Raw genomic sequence first — 21575 nt, forward strand, 5'->3', positions numbered from 1 at the left:
TTACGCGATCTTCAAAACAAGCTAATTTATAATTTGATCCAAAGATTGAAAAGATTGTAAAAGGGTTAAGAAAAGAAGCAAAAAAGAAACATAAGCACACAGATCTGCTCACTAAACAGAAGAACACGTGGCTGAGAATCAGACTTTAAGAGAGCTTATTGTTCTAGATTTGAATCAACAACCATACTGTATTACTTTTCCTAATTTAGAGACTAATACTACATTTGAATTAAAGTTTGGACTGATCTATCTTTTACCCATTTTTTATGGCTTCGTAGGTGAAGATCCCCATTAACATTTAAAGGAATTTCATGTGATAGGCACAAGTTTGAAACTGAATAGAGTAATCGAAGAACAAATCAAGATGAGAGCTTTCCTATTTTCTTTGAAAGATGATACGCAAGATTGGCTTTATTACTTACCTGCTGAAAGCATCACCACTTGGCATGAGATGAAGAGGCTATTTTTGGAGAAATTCTTTCCAGCATCAAAAGTTGCCAGTAAAAGAAAGGAAATATGTGGCATTAGAAAGCATAGTGGAAAGTCTTTATATGAATATTGGGAGCGCTTTAAAAAACTCTGTGCAAGCTATCCACATCACCAAATTAGTGACCAACTCCTCATTCAATATTTCTATGAAGGACTTTTATCAAATGATAGGAATATGATTGATGTAGTGAGTGGTGTAGCATTGGCTGACAAAACACCTGAGGCAGCTCGAAATTTAATTACAAACATGGCGTCGAATTCACAACAATTTGGGAATATATTAGACCATTCATTTCGACATGTCAATAAGGTAAATGTCTCTTCTCTTGAAAGACGACTTGATCATCTAACTTCTCTTGTATGTCAAATGGCTGTAAGAAAATAAAGGTAGCAAAAGTTTGTGGAATCTATTCAATGAGAGGGCATCCAACTAATATGTGCCCATCACTTCAAGAAGACTTCTTTGAACAAGCTAATACAGTAAGTGAATTTTTAGGACAACAGTAGCGAAATTATAATTATAATCCTTATTCGAAAACTTACAACCTAGGTTAGAGAGATCATCCTAATCTTCGTTATGCGAATACAGATATAAATCAGTCTTTGAATAACTTTCAGCCATACTAGCAGCCTTGCATTCCTGGACAACAACAACCAAGTCAAAATTTTGATTCAAGTACATCTCTTGAAAATATTGTTAAAACTTTGGCTACTAACACTATAAAATTTCAGTAGGAAACTAAAAATAGCATTCAAAATCTAGAAAATCAAATGAGTCAGATGACTACTACAATCACAAAGTTGGAAGCACAGAATTCAAGCAAACTGCTAGCACAAACTATGGTGAACCCAAAGGAGAATGATAGTGCAATAGTGTTGAGAAGTGAAAAAGAGTTAGAGATGTCGATTAAAGCACCACTTGCACCAACACAGTAAGCAAAAAATAGAGAAGAAGAGGCAGCAAAAAATAATTCTTTTGAAAATGTAATGACAGTAAAAATCCTTCTTTCAGCAAATATAAATCTGTTCCTCCTTTTCTTGAAGCTTTAAATCTGAAGTATGAATGCAATGCGAATTTATATGAGACCTTTCAAAAGTGTGAAGTCAATATCCTATTATTTGATGCAATCAAACAAGTGTCTCGCTATGCAAAATTTCTGAAAGAGCTATATACTGTGAAAAGAAAGCAAAAGCTCAAAAGGTGTGAAAAAATAAGGGTAGGAGAAAATGTTTCACCTATAATTTGAAAAAGTCTTCCTGAAAAATGCAAAGACCCAGGTATGTTTTACATCCCTTGCACAATAGGTGGCATTAAAATTGAAAAGGCCATGTTAAATTTCGGAGCATCTATTAATGTAATGTCATATTCTATTTATTATTTTCTTAATCTTGAACCTTTAGAAAAAACTGATATAGTTATTCAGTTGGTCGATATATCGAATGTATATCATAAGGGGTTGATTAAAGATATTCTTGTTTAGGTTAATGACAAGTTAATTTTTCTAGCTAATTTTTATATTCTTGACATAGAAAATAATGACTAATCTGCACCTATTTTGTTAGGAAAACCCTTTTGGAAAACTGCTAAAACAAAAATTGATGTTCATAAAGGCACATTGACCATGGAGTTTGATGATAAAGTTGTCTAGTTTAATATTTATGATGTTATGAAATATCCTAATATAGATTTTCCTATTTATTCAGTTGATTTAATTGATTCTCTAGCACAGGATATTTTTGAACTTAATGGTGAAGATAAGTAGGAAGTAGCTAACCATGAAAAGATTTTGAAAGAAATTGATGAATTTAAATTAAATTCTGATGTGCAAAATACAGTGGCAGAAATGAATGAGTTTGTGGAATTGAAAAATACAAGTAATGTATTTTATATTGAGCTGCCAGCGCCTAATAAAAAATCGGTACCTTCTGTTTTGCAAACACCAGAGTTGAAGCTAAAACCTCTTCTAGATCACCTCAAATATATATACCTTAGAGATAGGGAGACCTTACTAGTAATTATTTCTAGTAAGCTAAATAAGCAGTAAGAAGAAAAACTGGTACAGATTCTGAAGAACCACAAAACAACCATAGGATGGACCATTGCTGATATTGAAGGAATCAGTCCCTTTACCTGTATACATCAAATTCTTCTTAAAGAGGGAGCTAAACAAATTCGACAGCCACAAAAGAGGTTAAACCTGCCGATGATAGAAGTAGTGAAAAAGGAAATTTTGAAGTTGCTTCAAGCCGGAGTAATTTATCCAATTTCAAACAGTGAATAGGTCAGCCCTATTTAAGTTGTATCGAAGAAGATCAACATCATAGTGGTAAAAAATCAAAATAATGAATTGGTTCCCACTTGAGTTCAAAATGGGTGGCAGGTTTGTATCGATTATAGGAAATTAAATGTTGTAACCTGTAAAGATCATTTTTCGTTGCTGTTTATTAATCAAATGTTAGAAAGGCTAACTAGTCAAGCTTGCTACTTTTTTCTAGATGGCTTTTTAGGATACTTTCATATCGCAATTGCTCTTAAAGATTAGGAGAAGATGACTTTCACATGCCCATTTGGAACCTTTGCATATCGACAAATGCCATTCAGAGCTTGTAATGTGCCAACCACTTTTCAAAGGTATATGGTCAGTATATTTTCAGATTATGTTGAGCACATTATAGAAATTTTTATGGATGATTTTACTATTCATAGGGATTCATTTGATAATTATTTACACAATCTCGCACTTGTTTTACAAAGATGCATTGAAACTAACCTTGTTTTAAATTTTGAAAAATGTCATTTTATGGTTAAGCAAGGTATGGCTTTGGGGCATGTAGTTTCAACTAGAGGTGTAGAGGTAGAAAAGGCTACGATCGATGTTATTCAATCTCTGTCGTATCCCGTTAGTGTGCAGGAAGTTCGTTCTTTTCTTGGCCATGAAGGTTTTTACCAACGTTTTATTAAAGATTTTTCTCATATTGCATTGCCATTGTGCAAGTTGTTGTAAAAGAATATGGCTTTCGAGTTTGATTAAGGGTGTAAAAATGCATTTGACAAGTTGAAGTAGCTACTGACTTTACACCAATAATTCAGCCACCTGATTGGAGTCTTCCAATTGAAATAATGTGCAATGCAAGTGATCATGCCATAGGAGTTGTTTTGGGCCAGCGAGTTGGAAGGGTGTGACATGTTATATATTATGCCTCGATGACCTTACATGATGCATAAAAAAATTATTCAACCATTGAAAAAGAACTTTTGGCTGTTGTTTTTGCATTAGAAAAATTTCGTTCTTATTTATTGGGTACTAAAGTTGTTATTTATTCTGATCATACAACCCTTAGGTATTTGATAACAAAGAAAGAGGCAAAACCAAGGCTTGTAAGGTGGATTCTTCTGCTGAGTGAATTTGACCTAGAGATCAAAGATAAAACTGGACAAGAGAATCATTTTGCTAACCATTTAAACTGCCTGGTTCATGTGAAAACAGAGCAGAATCTGCAAAAACAATTTCTTGATGAGCAGTTATTTTTAGCAAGCTGCAAGCTGCCCTGGTACACGAACATTATAAATTATTTGGTAGTTAACATACTGTTAGCTGATTTATCTAAGGCTCAAAGAGATAAACTGAAAAATGATGCAAACATTGTGTTGGTCATAAGAAGGTGTGTACCTGAATGTTGCGTAAAGATTTAATTCAAGCTAATAGAATTATCTATCTTTTTGAACTTAGGAAGTTTGAACATTTTTTAAGCTGAATTTGGGCCAAGAAGACTAAAATTGAAGCAAGCATACTAGTTAACAAAAACTGTGATGCTGACTAGACGTGGGTATGTGAAATGATGAAAGCAGAATTCAAAAATTAAATCTAGACGTCCAGATCAGTTGAGATATTCCACAAAATGTCAAGATTTGTTTCCTAGAAAATGGATGATTAGTAGTTGGAAAAAAGGGGATTATGATAATTGGCAAAAATAATTTTTTTTGGAATTTTGGTTGGCTTAGGATGGTTTACAGTGGTTGAATATTTTCTCTTGGTTGAAGGGATCTGAAACCATGGAACTACAAAAATTGTGAGATTAAGTTTTGTTCTTTAATGTATCTTTTTAATTATTTAATTATTGATTATTTTCTTGGATTATTTATTATGATTGTATTAGTTGATTGCTAAGGAGCGCGATTAGTTTAGTAATTAATACGATCTAATGCTAATTTAGATTTTGAATCTGTAATTATTCAATCCATCTAATTGAAGTGGCAACTAGGATTTATTGTTTACTGCGTCAAAAACTGTAGTTCCTAGAGAAAATATTCAACTAGATTAAATGCAACGTCGTACGCTTGTGTTGTCTTGTTTCGTTGGTCTTTCTAATTCTTAATGCTATTGTTTAATTAAATTCAAGATCGTATCCTAGTTGTTAATAAATAAAAGTTAACTGGAACACATGTTTTTGATTAACTAATCGTAAGGAAAGACATATAACTAATACCACAATGAATATTTGAATAAAATAATTTGATATTTTTGGTATCGATGATCAATCGTAGTTCAATGGTAGATGTAACCGTAGACCAAGGTTTGTTTAATTGATGATTTGTTTTAGATTATTTTTTTCTGTATTTTTATTTATTGTTTTTAATTATAATTCACGTTTAATTCAAAACCCCCCTTATTTCCTTGTTTTGATTGATTTATGACGACGTATTAATTGGAACTCTTCGAGAGAACGATCCCTACTTTCCTTTACTACATTTTTGTTGCAAGAATTTAGGATTTTAATTTGGGTGTCGACGATAGCACTTACCACAAGTGTACATCCGGCTTACCAACCTTTACACCTAAGCTTGTAACTTGGTACACTCAGTTTTTAGCTTGTGTATTTCTAAGCTTAGCAAATTTACATCTAATCTTCAATGCTTCTTCAAATGTACACACCCCAAATTTCTCTTATATATGTAACTCAATTTCAAGTAAGCATCAAATGAACGTCTACAAAAGTGCAATGTACACCTAATCATAGGCATATTTTGAGACATGTATCTTCGTTCATTATGCTATTTCACACATTTGTAATTTTAAGAATTATTCAGATATAGTCCGTTCATAAAGCACAAGAAAAACTGAATTGTTGGGAAGTCTGCTCAAGATTGAAAATGTCAATTACACCTATACAAGTATAAAGTTTGCTTATACATCATTGTATTTAATGAGAAAAATGCCATTTTTGCCTGTACAGATGGATACTTCTCCATGTCCAATATTAATGTCAACCTTTCCAACCATCTAAGATTATAAAATGAAGCTTCTTTAAGTTGGAATAGGCTATAGATCATACATGTAAAATTATATACTCTTTTTCTCCTTCAAAATTCTCTTCAAAGCTCACAACTCACTTATTTGAGAAAAACATTTGTGCTTAATCTTTGTATCAGCCTTTGTGAGACATTATTAATCAATATTTTCTTTATTTGATCTTTGTTAGGCAAAATCCCAGATAAAATATTGTATTGGGTGCACTCTCAAATCAATTAGTGTACTTGGACAAAATCTAGAAGAACTATTATAAAGGGATGTTATCTTTACAAGTAAAATTCAGGCCAATTGCTTGAAAAATGGATATAGAAGGCTTGGAAGAGAAAGTTGTAAACCACTATAAATCTTGAGGCTTTTTATTTGTTACTCTTACTTTTATGTTTATTGCTTACAGTTGAGTATATTGTTGAAATTACTTGTGTAAAAAATTTAATTTGTATTAAGTTTGAAATAATCCTATTCACGCCCCTTCTAGGATTATATTAGCCATTAGGGTGTTTTCATCCTTTTATGCAAGACTTCCTCATTTATAGGAATATGTAGTCATAACCTCATGCACAGTCGTGCTTGTCCTCTACAAAGTCATACCAATAAAACTATGTGCATACAATTTTAATTACACAATTGGGTATATAGATAATATATTATTATATGATTGGGTAATTTTTAATTATAGATAAAGTAACACACAATTACATGATGACACATTATCTAGATACCAAATTATGTACTTAAAATTATGTGCATATAGCATCGTTTATAGTCATATATGTTTGCAAATGAACGACTATTTTCTTCTCACGTGTTGTATGTTGATCTAAGGGTATATTTATCTTTTCATCCTAATGTATGATTTTGTATCAATTTGTATGTTCGTTTATCATGACCTATCCTATATGTTACAAATAGTCATACATGTCCTCTATACGTTGTCTATTAGTCATTGGTGTCTTTAAGCTAATTGATGTATGATCAAGCATGTCTTAATGCATGACCAAACAACGTGTATGAAAAATACATTTTACATGTGTCATGCTTGCGTTTGTTAGTGGGACGATCAAGCATTCATGTTTGGAACATTATTTCATGTACATTTTCCCCTTAATTCTAAACCAAAACATTTTTTATTCACTCTACACTGATCTGAACATGTTTCTTGGCTTCAAAACATTATAAAACTATGCCAAAATTTATGGATCAAAGTTCAAAAACCATTTCTAAGCATAACCTTCAAAGTTTTTGACAAAACACCAAGTACATATACATACATACATAAATACACACACACATGTATGTATATGTATGTATGACTTGACTCCTTGTCTCAATGTTATTATATTTATATTAATATGTATATCAATACTTCATATGTTATCCTTTTACTGGGCAACTTTTTCGATTACATCAAGATGAACATTAGAATCTAAACCATATCAGTGCATCAAATAACAAAAAGCATAACAAAACATAAATTATGAATTGATTAAGTTTATAAACATAAGCGAAACATCTCTTACTTGTTTTTTGTGCTTGATGATTTGATGTTAAAATTAGGACTTGACATCTTTAAAATAACTTCTGATCACCAAATTGTCTCTCTATAATAGCAAGTCTCTCTCTCACTTTTTAGGATATGTGATATTTGTGCAATTATATGTCTTATATGTTTTTTTATCAAACCGAAACCAAATGTATAGGAGTGCACTTGTCAAGCACAATAATGCATCCCATTAAAAATTCATACATGGCACGTTATATATTTATTTGATATGGTATTGAATGATCAAATGCACACCTTTAATGCATAACCGTTCATCATCTTAAATTTTTCTTTTCACACTTTACCAAATTAATAATTCACGCCACATTTAAAAATAACCTCAAATAAACATAAAAAAATAAAAACAAAATTACCCTTAAAACATATATACCTATAGGTGTTACAATAGAGTCATTGTGATTTAACGATATGAGAAGGTTAATTGAGGTGGTGATTGTGAGTGAAGAGGATAGTAGTGATGGCGAATATGGGATAAAGTGAGAAAAAAGTGAGGGAGGAGAAAAAACAAATGCAAAAAAATAATAATAATAACAATAAATATTTAAAATTAATTTTGGATATTTTTAATTTTAATAAAAATAAGGATATATTGGTAATTGATATTTATATTAAATATTATCAATAATTTATATTTTTTGGGTAACGAGAAACCCCACTCGAGTCAGACCACCCCTTCAAAACAGAGCCAACCACACCGACTAGGTCAAACCCAAGGTCCATTGATCGATCTCATAACCATTAAACCAAGTAAGACAAAAGTTTGATACTGAAATGTCGTCAGAGGAGACCCATGTGCTCATATTTATGAACCTAGTTAGTAAAAACGTGAATTATTCACGTTCTTGCTTTATTCATGTTTTAAACATGACATTCTAAATTTTGAACCTAAAATGTATTAAACACGTATTTTGCACATATTCTGTATTAAACACATATTTTGTCGATTTATATGTTTTCCATTTTTTATGATTTTATAAAGAAATTCAAAACGAAGTCATTTCGATGGCCAAGTTTGAAGTATGATAATATTCCTTGCATTTTCAATTAATTACCATAATATAATAACTATATAAAACAAAAAACTCAATTTTTTGTCTTCTTGTACTTACGAAGTATGTTGTTCAAATATTGGGTCAACCTTTTAGCACTTCATCATGTGAGAGAAATTAGAGTGCCTTTGAAGTTGTTAAAAAAAAAAGAAAAAATGAATAGATTGTTACATGAAATGCTAGACATACTAGTGTATGTGAGGATGAACACGATGATAATGGATCAACTCACCTCTATGATGACTTGCAACTTGGAATTTATAGATCTTGATAATTTAGGAGAGCTTCCAAACTAGGCGTGAGCTAAATACCCAACTGAAATCAAAACTGTCAGGCGCCTAGATTATGGTTTTAGATAGCAACTAGAATCCGCTTACCTCAGGTTGGTTTTAGTTCTAATTCTTTGGAACCAATAGGTTCTAGGTCCAATTCCAGTTCCAGTTCCAAACACTTAAGAATCGAAACCGAGGGTAGAAACCCAATCTAATACACAACAAGCCGATCCCTTCATCATCAATCATTGACTATGAATATCTAACTGATTAAACCACTACAAACCTCTTTTTTTCTTCCCTAGAAAATCAAGAAATAAAAAAATTATAAGAAGCATGTAAAGATTAAAAGCAATAGCACCATGCCAAGATTGATCTTGATGGGAGAAGAATGACATTAAATGGCCTTTGCTTTGCATTAAATGTCAAGAATAGGAGTAGTCACAAGTCTCCTTTATCACTCAAATTCATTACCTTCTAACAAATTGAAAACTTCTTCTTCTTCTACTTTCTATTATAGAAATAACATAAAATGCCATTTACTACTACTTCTTTTTGTTCTCTTATTTTCCCATGGATAAGTTTATCCTTTGCTATCAGAAAAATTTTTAATACCACCTCATTTGCACCGAAATTTAAACCTTCAAACCTTAAAAGTAAAAATAGCCCTTTTAGAAATTTTTAGTTGTCGGTTTTAGGTAGCAACCAAACCCTACCTAGAACCGACCATCTTGGTTCCAAGTAGGAACCTATTTTAAAAGGGACCGATTATGGTTCCTATTTTTAGGAACTGACCGGTTTCTATTTTGGTTCCGGTTATAATTCTGGTTCCCTGTTTTTTAATAAGATAACCAAAGCCACTCACCCTTATTCCAAACTATGAAAAATTCATATAGACAAAGATTCTAATTGTACACTAGCCGCTGGCTTACATATATGACATGATAAATTATGATGATCTTTCTTGGTTGGATGGTGCTCCTTCTTGAGTTTATATTGTTTATTTATATATATTGTGTTATTGAATACAATTTGAATCTTGGTTGTGATATGTGTTTGAAACTATTGAATTTTTGTTTTTTGGATATTGAAACTCTTGTTTGATTATGTTTTTGTAGTTTGAATCTTATCTATGTTATATGTTTGTAATTCGAATATTGTTTATCTTATGTGTACTTGAGAGTTAAGACTATAACTGAATCTTGGATATATATATATATGTGTGTGTGTGTGTGTGTGTGTGTGTGTGTGTTTAAGAGTCTTGATACTATAATTTGAATCTTGATTATGTACTATGATATATTATGTTTAATAGTCAATTAGATAGTTTACATTTGATATTAATTTTGACTAAGAGATTGTGAAAAGTGATAAAATTATTATTGATATTGTCATATTTTTATAAACATATTATTGTTGATATGTCATATTAAACTCATATATACATGTTAAATATCTTTTTCGTATCCGAATTTTTTGACCTTTTTTTACAAACGTATTTTTCACCATTTGTCATATTATACGCATATGTTTTCCATATCTTTTTTTTTCATTCCCGTATTTACTAATTAGATTTATGGAGTCTTCTTTTTTGTTATTCAAATTATCCCTTCGGGATAATATTTTATATTTTTGCTAAAAGGTAAACTAGTAATTTGTAAGGAAACCAAACAGTTTATACCAACATAATTGACAAACTAGAGAAAAAATGGACTTTCAAACATAAACGGTGAAAAATTGTTTTTACATCAAAATTTGGCTGAAAAATAGTTATTTCATCAATTTAAAATTATTTAATTATATAATGAGACATAATCATTAGTACATAACTTAGTTATCATTATTAATTAGCTGAAAGACTTGTTCCCATGCAAGGTTTGATGTAATTCCAAAGTGTCCTTGTCATCGACTATACTCATTTTCCCTCCCAACTTATTTCTCTCTGCCGATCAAACCCTTCATCTTCATTTGAGATGAAGATGAATGATTTTCATCTTAGACGAAGACTATTTGTTTTTGTCTTACACGAAGACATTTTATCTCTGTTTGAGACGAAGACTCTTAGTCTTTGTCTTAGATGAAGACATTTTGTCTTTGTCTAAAATGAAGATATCCTACCTCCATTTTAAACGAAGATGAGGCTCTTCATCGACAAAAGGGGTGGGATGGAATGATTGCCGATTAAGGGAGAAGAAGAAGGGAAGGCTGGTCGATGGCTGGGAAGGATAAGTCGCCAAAGAGAAGGAGAAAAAACCTTACAGGAGAAATTGTTACTTTTCAAACTTTGGGTGGGGGGTAAATTGTTAGATTTTATAATTAAAAGGGAAAAAATGATAAAACTTTAGTTTTTTAAAATTTTTTATTAAATAATGATTTTGTCCTTAACTTTAATTAAAAATTTTAATAGAATTTGACTTATATATGAAATTTTAGATTTTTGAAAATTAATAGGTGTGAGTTTGGAATTACATCTAACTTTAGTTGCAAACAAGTCTTTTGGCCTTATTAATTCATATAGGTTTATCAAAGTAATGATAACAATAACATTAAGGTTCCTCACACTTAAGCTAAAGAAACCACTACAGTATAACATTTTTTTATTTATAAATTATTTCTTAAGTTAAATTATTAAACATATTTCTAATTTTATTTTTCATGCACACTTTTGATTCTTCAATTTTATGTAAACATACACTTAATAAAACTAAAATATTTTTTAGAAATGAAACAATTTTTTAATAAAGAACAAAGTTTTGCATGGGGTATTAATATTTTTGCTTTAATTTAATTTAAGATGTATTTTTTTTATTTTCCACGTCAATAAAAATAACAAAAAATTGAGAATTAATTATAAAGTGTAATGAAATTAATAATGATGACCTGAGTTCACCCATTAGGGCAAATGTAGAAGTAAAATGTCTAGTTAGTATATGTGAGAACAGAAACAAAACAATATAAAAATTATATGAGTATAATATAATAAATGATGAAAAATATGTTTGTAAGAAAATAGTTATAAAATCCAAGTACAGAACGTATATATATGAATTTAATATGACATATTATCAATAATGCATTTCTAAAAATACGGTAATATCAATAATAATTTTAGTATTTTTTATATATCTTCTGGTTAACAATTCAAATATAAAGAATCTAATTGACTATCAAACCTAATATAATATAATATATAATATAGATTTAATCATCATAAAAAATTATTAGAAGAAATTAAGAATTTGGATGGCAAAAAATTAGGGTTTTGTTTATGATATTATGATAATTAATTAAAAATATAAGAAATATTTTCATACTTTAAAAATTCTTAACAAACGGAAAATGTGAAAAAGGGTAAAATTACGTATTTAATATGAAAAATAGATAAAATAAGCTTTTAATTGTTTTGAATTTAAAAATTCGAAATGATATATTTAAAACACAAATTAAACGTAAATAATTTATCTTTTTACTAGGTAGGGTAAAATGTTTGGTATTCTTATGTAATGATACACAAACTTCCTATACACGGAAAAAGCCAGCTGTATTCTAATGCGAATATTTGGTGAGGGCGCCGTTTTGGTGATGTCAGAACACGTGCATTGCATAGCCTTTCCCTTATTTTCTCCAGTTGTTTCAACTTTTTCATTAAAATCAAATTAAAACGTCCCTTCTTCATCACAACGCTAACAATTTTTGCTTCTGAATCTCTCTCCTTCTCTCTTTCTTCAAGATAGGAAGTGAAATGGAGGCAGCAGAGGATGGACGCATTAGAACTGGTAAGCTTCAAATATTCATCTTTTTAATCGATAGTTTTAATAGTTCTCACATGCATAGATGCATGCAAAAAATGGTGATGATCTTGATAGTCTTTTTTTGTTATGCTGTTCGTTGATATACTGTTTGTTTTTACTCTACCCCTTAAGAGCCCAGCAAGGAAAAAGGAAAACTAAATGTGCTTGCTTCTGCGTTTTAATGGAATATATATATATATATATATATATATATATATTGTTGGTTTAAAGTATTTTAAGTTCAGAACCATAGATTTTTATATGTTTGAGCCTCATTAATTAATGCAATAATTTTTCAGAGTAAAGTCACTGATCAAATTAGCAGAAAAAGATACAAGAATTAGTGTTAAAGGAGCTAATTTAAATTAAATTTTATAAATTTTTATATTAGTGTTAAAGGAGTAATGTGACTCCTCAATTGATTCAAAATGTTAAAGCCAATATAAAAAAAATTCAATCAACAAAATACCTGTCTTCTTAAACAAACAAAATTTTATTTGTTTAATAAAAATAAAAATTGGTTTATTTTTACAATAAAACTATGTATACCCACTTTGGGTACACAAATGTATACAAATTTATATGTGTCATCATATGATTGGATGATTTTGAATTAAGAATAAAACAATAACCAATCATATGAGTGTGTATATATTTGTGTATCCAAAGTGGGTACACATAATATTGCTCTTATTTTTATATTTTCAATCATTATTTGTACGGTAAACGCATAAGGATCTATGCGGATACGGGTGAACCCACGGGCACTTGTTTAATTTAACTTCTTTTTTAATTTTTTTGATTGCCTTATTTTTCTTATAGTTAAAAATGTAAAGGGCGAATGAACCCATCTTTGGTTCTTATGGGCAAGCATTCATTCTTGAGAAACGAGAGCGACACATTTGGTGACCACCAAAAATCTTGAAAATGACCTTTGTTTCTTGGTTTGCACTCTCACGTGACTGATACAGGCGACTCTTGGAAAAGAAAGTTTGTGGTTCTCAAAAGGGAAATTATATTAAATATCTTTTTTACCCCTCCATTAAGTAAAAATATCTAATTTTTCTATTCTTAAGCAAAAATATCTAATTTTTCTATTCTTAAGTAAAAATACCCTAAGCTTTTTTTAAAATACCAAAATTACCCTTCACCACATCTATATAAACTCTTTCACTTACTCTTATTACACACACATTTTATATCACTCAAACACTCATTCTCACTCTCATTTTTACTCAATATCAATTAGTACGGGTTCGTTCGAATAGAAGAAGTTTGTATTTTTCCCCCAACCCACGGTTTTCACGGTATTAGCCCACTGTCTCATGGTAAATTTCAGAAACACTCCCCGTGGACTAACCGTTCTCCCCCAACTCCCTAATGTTTTGAAAATGTAACTTCACCCCCTAACTCACGGTCAATCTCTCCTGACCGTGGGATCCATTGTTCCTACGGTCCGAGCGCCGATCTGTTCGAACCCATTTTTAGGATAAAAATTCATCATTTCGGCCTTCAATTTCAACACAAATTAAATCTACATAGGTTATAACATAAAACCTCTCAAGAAATTCAACGAAAACAACCAAAAATCAAAACATTTTAAGCATTGTTCAAAATCGAAATCCTAAAGTTTCAAACCACAAAATCTCACTTAAATCTCAATAATATTAACAATAACTTGATTTAAACAAAAATAGAGAAGATGCATTAATTTTCTTTGCTATTTTTGGTCGTCGAAAAATACAAAAATCAAAGAAAATCTCTTCACCTGTGGAACGACCATGGGATGACCGTGGGAACGGAGGATTTCTTTGAATTTGTACAGTGGAATTGTGGAAAACTAATATGGAAAATAAGAAAATTTTGTTGTTTATATATATGGGCAGTTTGGTCATTTCACAAAAAATGGCATTTTTGCTTAAACCTTATTGTTTTGGGCAATTTTTTAGACCCCTTTAATTTTGGCCACTTAATATAATTTCCCTTCTCAAAAGAACAACCACGTTATAGGCACAAAAGCGGTCGCTTGGATCACAGCATAAGGGTCACTGCAAAACATCAGAGCAAACAAAGACATACTTCTTTTCAAACGAAATTCAACGTGTTATGTGATTGATAGGGAGAAAGTGAAGAGAGATTAGCACCCATGAGTTTACTCGTTCTACCCACAAAATATTAATGTTTTAGGCGTATAGGTTCAAACGGGTATGAGTCTAGAAACTTGAAACTTATACTTGTTTTTTGGATGGTTGCCCACGGTACACACAGCCAACTCGATTGTTTTGCCAAGTTTTATATATATGGAATTAATTAAATTTAATAAGGGAAACTATTGTTTGGACCCCTTTTTTTTTTTCCTCTAGTGACACTTTCTCACAAGCTTTAAAAATGACAGTTTTCTACTTTCCCTTAGGTTTTGTTAGTAGAATTAGTTAATTTTTAGGATAGACACACTTAGTAGACAAAAACACCCTTTATTATTTTCAATATTTACTTTAGTCAATTAACACTTTATTCTCAAAACTTTATTAAATGTATTTGTCATAGCTAGTTTATATTTATTTTAAAATTAATAATTATAACAAAAATTAAATAATAATTAGTTTTTTATCTACTATGGTTAAATTTGCACTAGATCTATGTAATTTAGTTAAAATCACATCCGGATGATATGATTCTAGTTGTATATCATAATCTCAGTGAGATTCCATCTAGTGCAATTCTTGTTGAATTTCATTGAGATGGTGCATTTATAGTTAAAATTGCATGAAATGATATGATTCTAATTGACATTGAAAGGTGTGATTATAACAATAATTTCATTTGTAATCGATGTGACTACAAGTTTGGGAATAGTTGAAGTTAGGTTTTAAGGTGAGTTTATAAGTAAAAGAAAAATTGTATTTCTTAGTATTTTAGAGATGTAAATGATATTAATCATATAATATTTATATATTTTACAAAATGATGAAAATACTCTTTGATCATTGAAACTAACATTTGAAATTTGATAGAAAGTGAGAAAGTGTTATTTTTAAAATTAAAGGGTGGAAAATGTCATTTGGGCTAAAAAAGGGTGGGACATGAGAGTCTCATTTAATCAAGTGTAATTAAGTAAATTAACCATTTTAGGGAGATTTATACGATTTTAGTTGACACTTTAGGAATTATTCCAATATGGTTATTAGAATATATATAAAAGATATTTACTAAATTGACCCACATTCAAACTAAAAACTCCATGAAAGCATATAAATTTTAGCCAAAATCACACCTTATCAAGGATATTTATTTTTTAAAATAAAAGGGATATAAAAGTTAGTATAAAGTATTTATTACTTTTATTATAGATATTTTTGGTGTTTGCTTTAATATTAATAATTTTTTTTTCAATTATTACTATTGTGTTTTTAAAGTGAAAATTGATAAATTTTTTATTAGAAAAGTGATTTGGGAAGGTATAGATGTGTTTTGTTGGGTAAAAAAGATATATTTGAGATGAAAAATAGACTAATCACATCAATAGACATGATTTATCTAGCAAATATCAACTATAGACATGATTTTTATAAAAAAGTGATAAAATATATCTTTTTCGATGTAAACAAATTTTGGATGTAAAATATAATTTTTCTAAACAAAATCATGCCTAAGAGTAAATAATATTTTTCAGGTTAGTGAAATGAGATGATTAAAGACCATATGACTAATTCCCACCCAAAGTTTGCTGATCTCCCAAGTTCTCATCATTTATCTATAAAAGTTTCATTTACCTATTCATGAACAATTAAAGTTAACGAAACTTCAACCCTTTAAAATTTATCTTTTTCCCCTTTAAACCCTAAAAATTAACAATTTATCTTCTTTTAGGAAGATGATCGTCTTCCCAAACAAAGACGAGATAGATGATGATCTCATCTTTGTCTAAATTTGTCTTTTAGATGAGCGATACATGGTCACTAGAGGGAGAAATGACATTGAGGCAAACTACTGGAGGAAGAGGAACCGTCGAGAGGGAGAAATCGTTGGAGGAAGTAGTTGGATGTTGAAGTTAAACCCTAGGAGGAAAAAAAGATTTTTTAAAACTTGACTTAGAAGGGAAATTGTTACATTTTAGAGTCTAAATGGGGAGAAAGAAATAAAATTTTAGTTTATTTTTAATATTATAGATAAAATGACAATTTTACCTTTAAAACTACAAACTTAATAGTCTATGGGTAGGTAAATGGGATTTTCAAAGTTAAAGAGTAAGATTTTGGGAAAACAACATTCTTTGGGTTGGAATTAGTTCTTTGGTCATGATTAAATGTATTTCACTAGGTGCCTAATGGGGTTAATTAATATATCACAAGGGCTGATGGAGGTACAAATTGAGAAATCATTTTAGAAAATAATTTAATTAAATCAGTTTGGAAATTCAATTATTTGCTTAGGTAATAATATCTTGAACATTAAAATTATATGTACCTATTTTGAGTGTATAAATAATTATACACTCAATTTATATCATTATATAATTGGATGATTTCAAATTAAAAATAAAGTAATACATAATCGTATCATAACACATATGAGTATATATTTATTGTGTATTTAAAGTGGATATGTATAATATTACTTATATTTTAAAATCAATTTTAAAAATTTAATTAATTACATCTCGGTCTAGTAGGTGTGAATACTAGCTAAAACACAACTATCTCACGATTATTGCTTATTTTCCCGATTTCAACCATTTTTACGCTTAAAATCCTCAAAATCATTAATATCAACAGTAAAATAACCAAGCATACATCTTTATACTTAGATATATTCAAGTTTCTTGTTTAATTTCATGATTTTTTTTAAGTGAGAAATAAATTAAAAAAGTTTGAATTGAAATGATTAGGAGCTAGGGTTTTCAATGTGTTCAAAGATTAGAAAATAGGACGGTCATGACATTATTTGAAACGTGTGACTATATTTGTATAACTGATTACTATTAACTCGGTATATTCAAAACTAATAAAAATGTTTGTATTGAGTATTTATCAAGTGCTGTTGTCTGTCAAGAAGGGTAGTGAACAAACTAGTTAACTTTATAATATCACATCAAAATTTTGTTTGGCAAACTTTAGGCAGTCGATTGATTGTGGTCACGTACTTACAAGATTAAAAGTAGAATTAGATAAAGACAGCAAATCATAAAATGTTTCTTACTCAATGTGTACTCCCTACATCTATTTTCTAGCAATCCCATCATTATAATTAAGTTCTATTTTTTCAATATTCACCTATTTCAATTCAATGTATATACAATTAAAAATAAAAATAATCCTTTAAAATCACTTAACAAAAAATTCGTAAGAATAATTTTTGTCTCCATTACTTAAAATTGTGCTATATGTTGTGAATACAGTAAGAGAAATTGAAAGAGGACTGACATGTAAAGGAAAAATATACTAAGGTTTCTTTTTAACTTCCAAGGCTCTCAACCAAAACTTGCAATTTAAAACTGTGGTGTTTGCAAAATGCAAGGTGGGGATCTGTTTATAGAGTTTTCCCCACCGCCTCCCCTTTCTTTAAGAGAGGGAAATTTAATATAGTATAATACTCTATCTTAGATTTTTTATCACTATTATATTAACTTTGTTAAGAAAAAACAAAACAGAAAAACATAATTATTTAATAACTTATAAAATGGAGTCAAATATGCATAAATTTTCTGATTCAAAACTTTACTAAATTACCTACAATTATTTAATAATTTGTAAAATGGGTTTGTAAACTAACCATAATTTTGTATGTAATAATGCTACACATGATTTTGTATGCAATAACATTGTAAAAGCTCAAGAGCCAACAGAAGGAGAGGATTTCTTCTAAATTTGTTTCGTTTTGATTAATGTAGGAACTTTGTCGACGGGTACAGCCCATGCATTTACTGCGATAGTTGGCTCAGGTATTTTGTCATTGCCATGGAGCGTGGCTCAACTTGGTTGGATTATGGGACCCTTCGTTCTTGTTACATTTGCAGCTATTACTTGTTACGCTGCTGTTATGTTCTCTGATTGCTATCGAAGTCCTGATCCTATCACCGGAAGAAGAAACCGCACTTACATTGATGCCGTGAGAGCTATCTTAGGTATAATTCATCTTCATTTACATGAAAATTTACACAAAACATGTCATGAATAATTGTTATATCTAACATTAATTTGTTTATGTTAAATCATAGACTACTAAACAGTTGTCAATGGTCAACTTATACTATTAAGAGATATTGAATATTTATCAATTTATCTTCTTATCGTTTATTTTGACAGTAGAGGAATTTGAGTGTTTTAGAAATACCCATGACTGGTTTTTTGTTATTTAATCAATCTTTTGAAAGGGGAAATCTTACCAACTCAGATTATACGACAGAAAAATGAAAAATTTCTCAAACCTTGCTGCAGGTCCAACCGATTTACTGGTTTGTAGTATACTGCAATATATAATGTTATGGGGAACAATGATTGGCTACACAATTACAGCCACCATTAGTGCAGCGTAAGTACATTCAACTAATAAATTTGTTTATTTTTTTTCCTGTTATATCATATTGTCATTCTACAATGTCACAGGAGTTTGAAGAAATCAACTTGTTTCCATGAGAAGGGACAGAACGCATCATGTGAAGTATCAGGAAATCTATACATGCTAACATTTGGAGCAATTGAAATTATTCTGTCTCAATTTCCTAACTTAGAGAAAATAACATTCCTATCCATCATTGCAGCTGTTACATCTTTTCTATATTCTGCTATCGCACTTTGTTTATCGATTGTGAAATTTTCCTCTCATCTTGAGTTCAAAGGAACTTTCAAGGTTGCTAATGGTGGTACAGGGTTACCTACATCGACAAAGATCTGGCAAGCCTTTCAAGGCCTCGGAAACATTGCTTTTGCCTACAGCTACTCCGATATACTACTTGAAATCCAGGTTTTTAAATATGAACCCCAAATTATTTTCTTTTAAACATTTCAACAATAATTATTACTTACATTTTAATTTCTTAAACTTGATTAAGGATACACTGAAGTCTCCCCCACCTGAAAATACAGTAATGAAGAAAGTGTCATTGAATGCAATTTGTGCAACGACACTGTTTTACGTTTCTCTTGGATGCATGGGTTATGCTGCCTTTGGAAATGATGCTCCTGGAAATATTCTCGCTGGATCTTATAGTCTAATCTGGCTTGTTGACATTGCCAACATTGCTGTGGTTATACATTTGATTGGAGCTTATCAGGTATCCCTCTTATACATAAAAAAACTTAATTAGAAAGAGAAAAAGTCTACCATACATGACCATATATAAACTGTCATCTTTTTCCTCAATTCAAACAATAATTAACATGATTGGTCGATTTTAAAGGATTCTCCTCCGGGTTAAAAAAAAAAGAAAAAGCTTGTTGTCGTATGTCTGATGTATGATAGACTTTTCTTTTCCATCAAAACAATTAGCTATTACCCTTTTTTTCATGAAACAAGCCGAAAATTTAATTTATACAGTATGAAACCTACTACAGTAGCAGGTGGCGTTGGTATAGCGGTTTCTTGTTTTCACATATTCCTTCTGTCTAAAAACAAGGCGTTGTGTTTTCACATGCCTAAAAAGTGATTTTCTGTTTGTGAATTTTTCAGGTATTTTCTCAACCACTTTTTGCCAAGCATGAGACGTGGCTTGGAACAAGATGGCCTACTTCATTTTTCAATACTGTTCACACAGCTAAACTCCCATTCATAAAGAAGTACACAATCCGCTTAACCTTGAGCAAGCTACTGCTGCGAACAGTATTCGTTATTTTCACGACCGCCATAGCGATGATGTTCCCATTCTTCAATGCGATTCTTGGCCTTCTAGGAGCGGTTTCATTCTGGCCACTGACCGTGTATTTGCCGATGAGCATGTACATTGTGCAAGCAAAGATCAAAAGAGGAAGCTCTAAATGGATATTGTTCCAAATTCTGGGGTCGTTATGCTTGATTGTAACGCTCCTTTCTGCAATTGGTTCATTTGCAGATATTTTAGAGCAAATGAAGCATGCAAAGCTGTTTCATCTTCAAATCTAGATGTTTGGTTATCGAATTCATAAATTAACTTTGTTCCACCTCATATTATTAGTAAATAAAACTATGTTTAATTGGGTATCTAAACCTAGGAGCACATTGAATTGATCATTATTTGATAGTTTGGAATTGAAGAATGCATTTCTATGATACAGTAGATATTTATGGCAATGAATCAAGTTGATCCTAAAATTAGTAATGACAAAATTTGAAATGACTCATTAATTTGATACGATATGATACAAAAAAATTATATTAGTGTTATAATTTTTTATATGAAAAATACTTTAACTCGGGTTTAGATTGACCCCAACAAAATTGGATAATGTTTGAGTTAACACGAAACCAATTCAAATTGATCCAAACTAATCTAGAAATTTGTAACACTACTACTCATATATGACAATTTTGGCCCAAATTTAGGGTCTCTAACCTTAACTTGGGGGCAAGGGTGGGAGGGGAGGGGTGTTGTGGGGGACTTTCGAATAGAAATGGGAAAGAGGATAAGGACGGAGACATAAAATATCCCCGCAATCAAGGATGAGGATACATGTTTCCCCTCCTCGTTCTGCCCTGTGACATCTTAGGTATGCTTGAGAGACATTTTAAGTATTTATAAAATTTATTTTATTAATTAATTGATAGATTTTATTGTTTAAAAAATTAGATAAATATTAACAATAGTTATAAATCACGTTTTGTGTAAACAGAGGAATGTTAGCAGTTTTCTTTATTTAAGCCTAAAGAAAATATACAAAGGAGGAGGTAATTTGGGGATTTCTAATTTGTCAGTTTAGAGAGGGAAAAGATACCAAAGAGCAAAGAGCAAATTTTGAAGAATTCTTAGGGAACTAAGTCTGCACCAAATCGTTTTACTGGAAAAAAGGTAAGTAGAATCTATTTTTCCTGTGATAATTATTGTAACATTATTTTGAGAACTGATTGTATATTAATAAGAATTAATTATTTGGTTGATACTGAATAAACACAATTGCCCGAGAGATGAA

The 21575-nt window shown here is 30.4% G+C and overlaps 1 protein-coding gene across 1 annotated transcript; it reads left to right on the forward strand.

Moving 5' to 3' along the window:
* The first annotated feature begins 12355 nt into the window (after positions 1 to 12355).
* Positions 12356 to 20655, forward strand: LOC123230056 (amino acid permease 8-like). Its single transcript, XM_044656156.1, has 6 exons — positions 12356 to 12459; positions 18365 to 18598; positions 18912 to 19005; positions 19080 to 19437; positions 19526 to 19747; positions 20143 to 20655. Exons 1-6 carry the CDS (start codon positions 12426 to 12428, stop codon positions 20569 to 20571), a joined length of 1371 nt encoding a protein of 456 aa, XP_044512091.1. The 5' UTR covers positions 12356 to 12425; the 3' UTR covers positions 20572 to 20655.
* Positions 20656 to 21575: the final 920 nt, after the last annotated feature.

Source organism: Mangifera indica, chromosome 11 (genome assembly GCF_011075055.1).
Source record: "Mangifera indica cultivar Alphonso chromosome 11, CATAS_Mindica_2.1, whole genome shotgun sequence".
Classification (NCBI taxonomy): domain Eukaryota; kingdom Viridiplantae; phylum Streptophyta; class Magnoliopsida; order Sapindales; family Anacardiaceae; genus Mangifera; species Mangifera indica.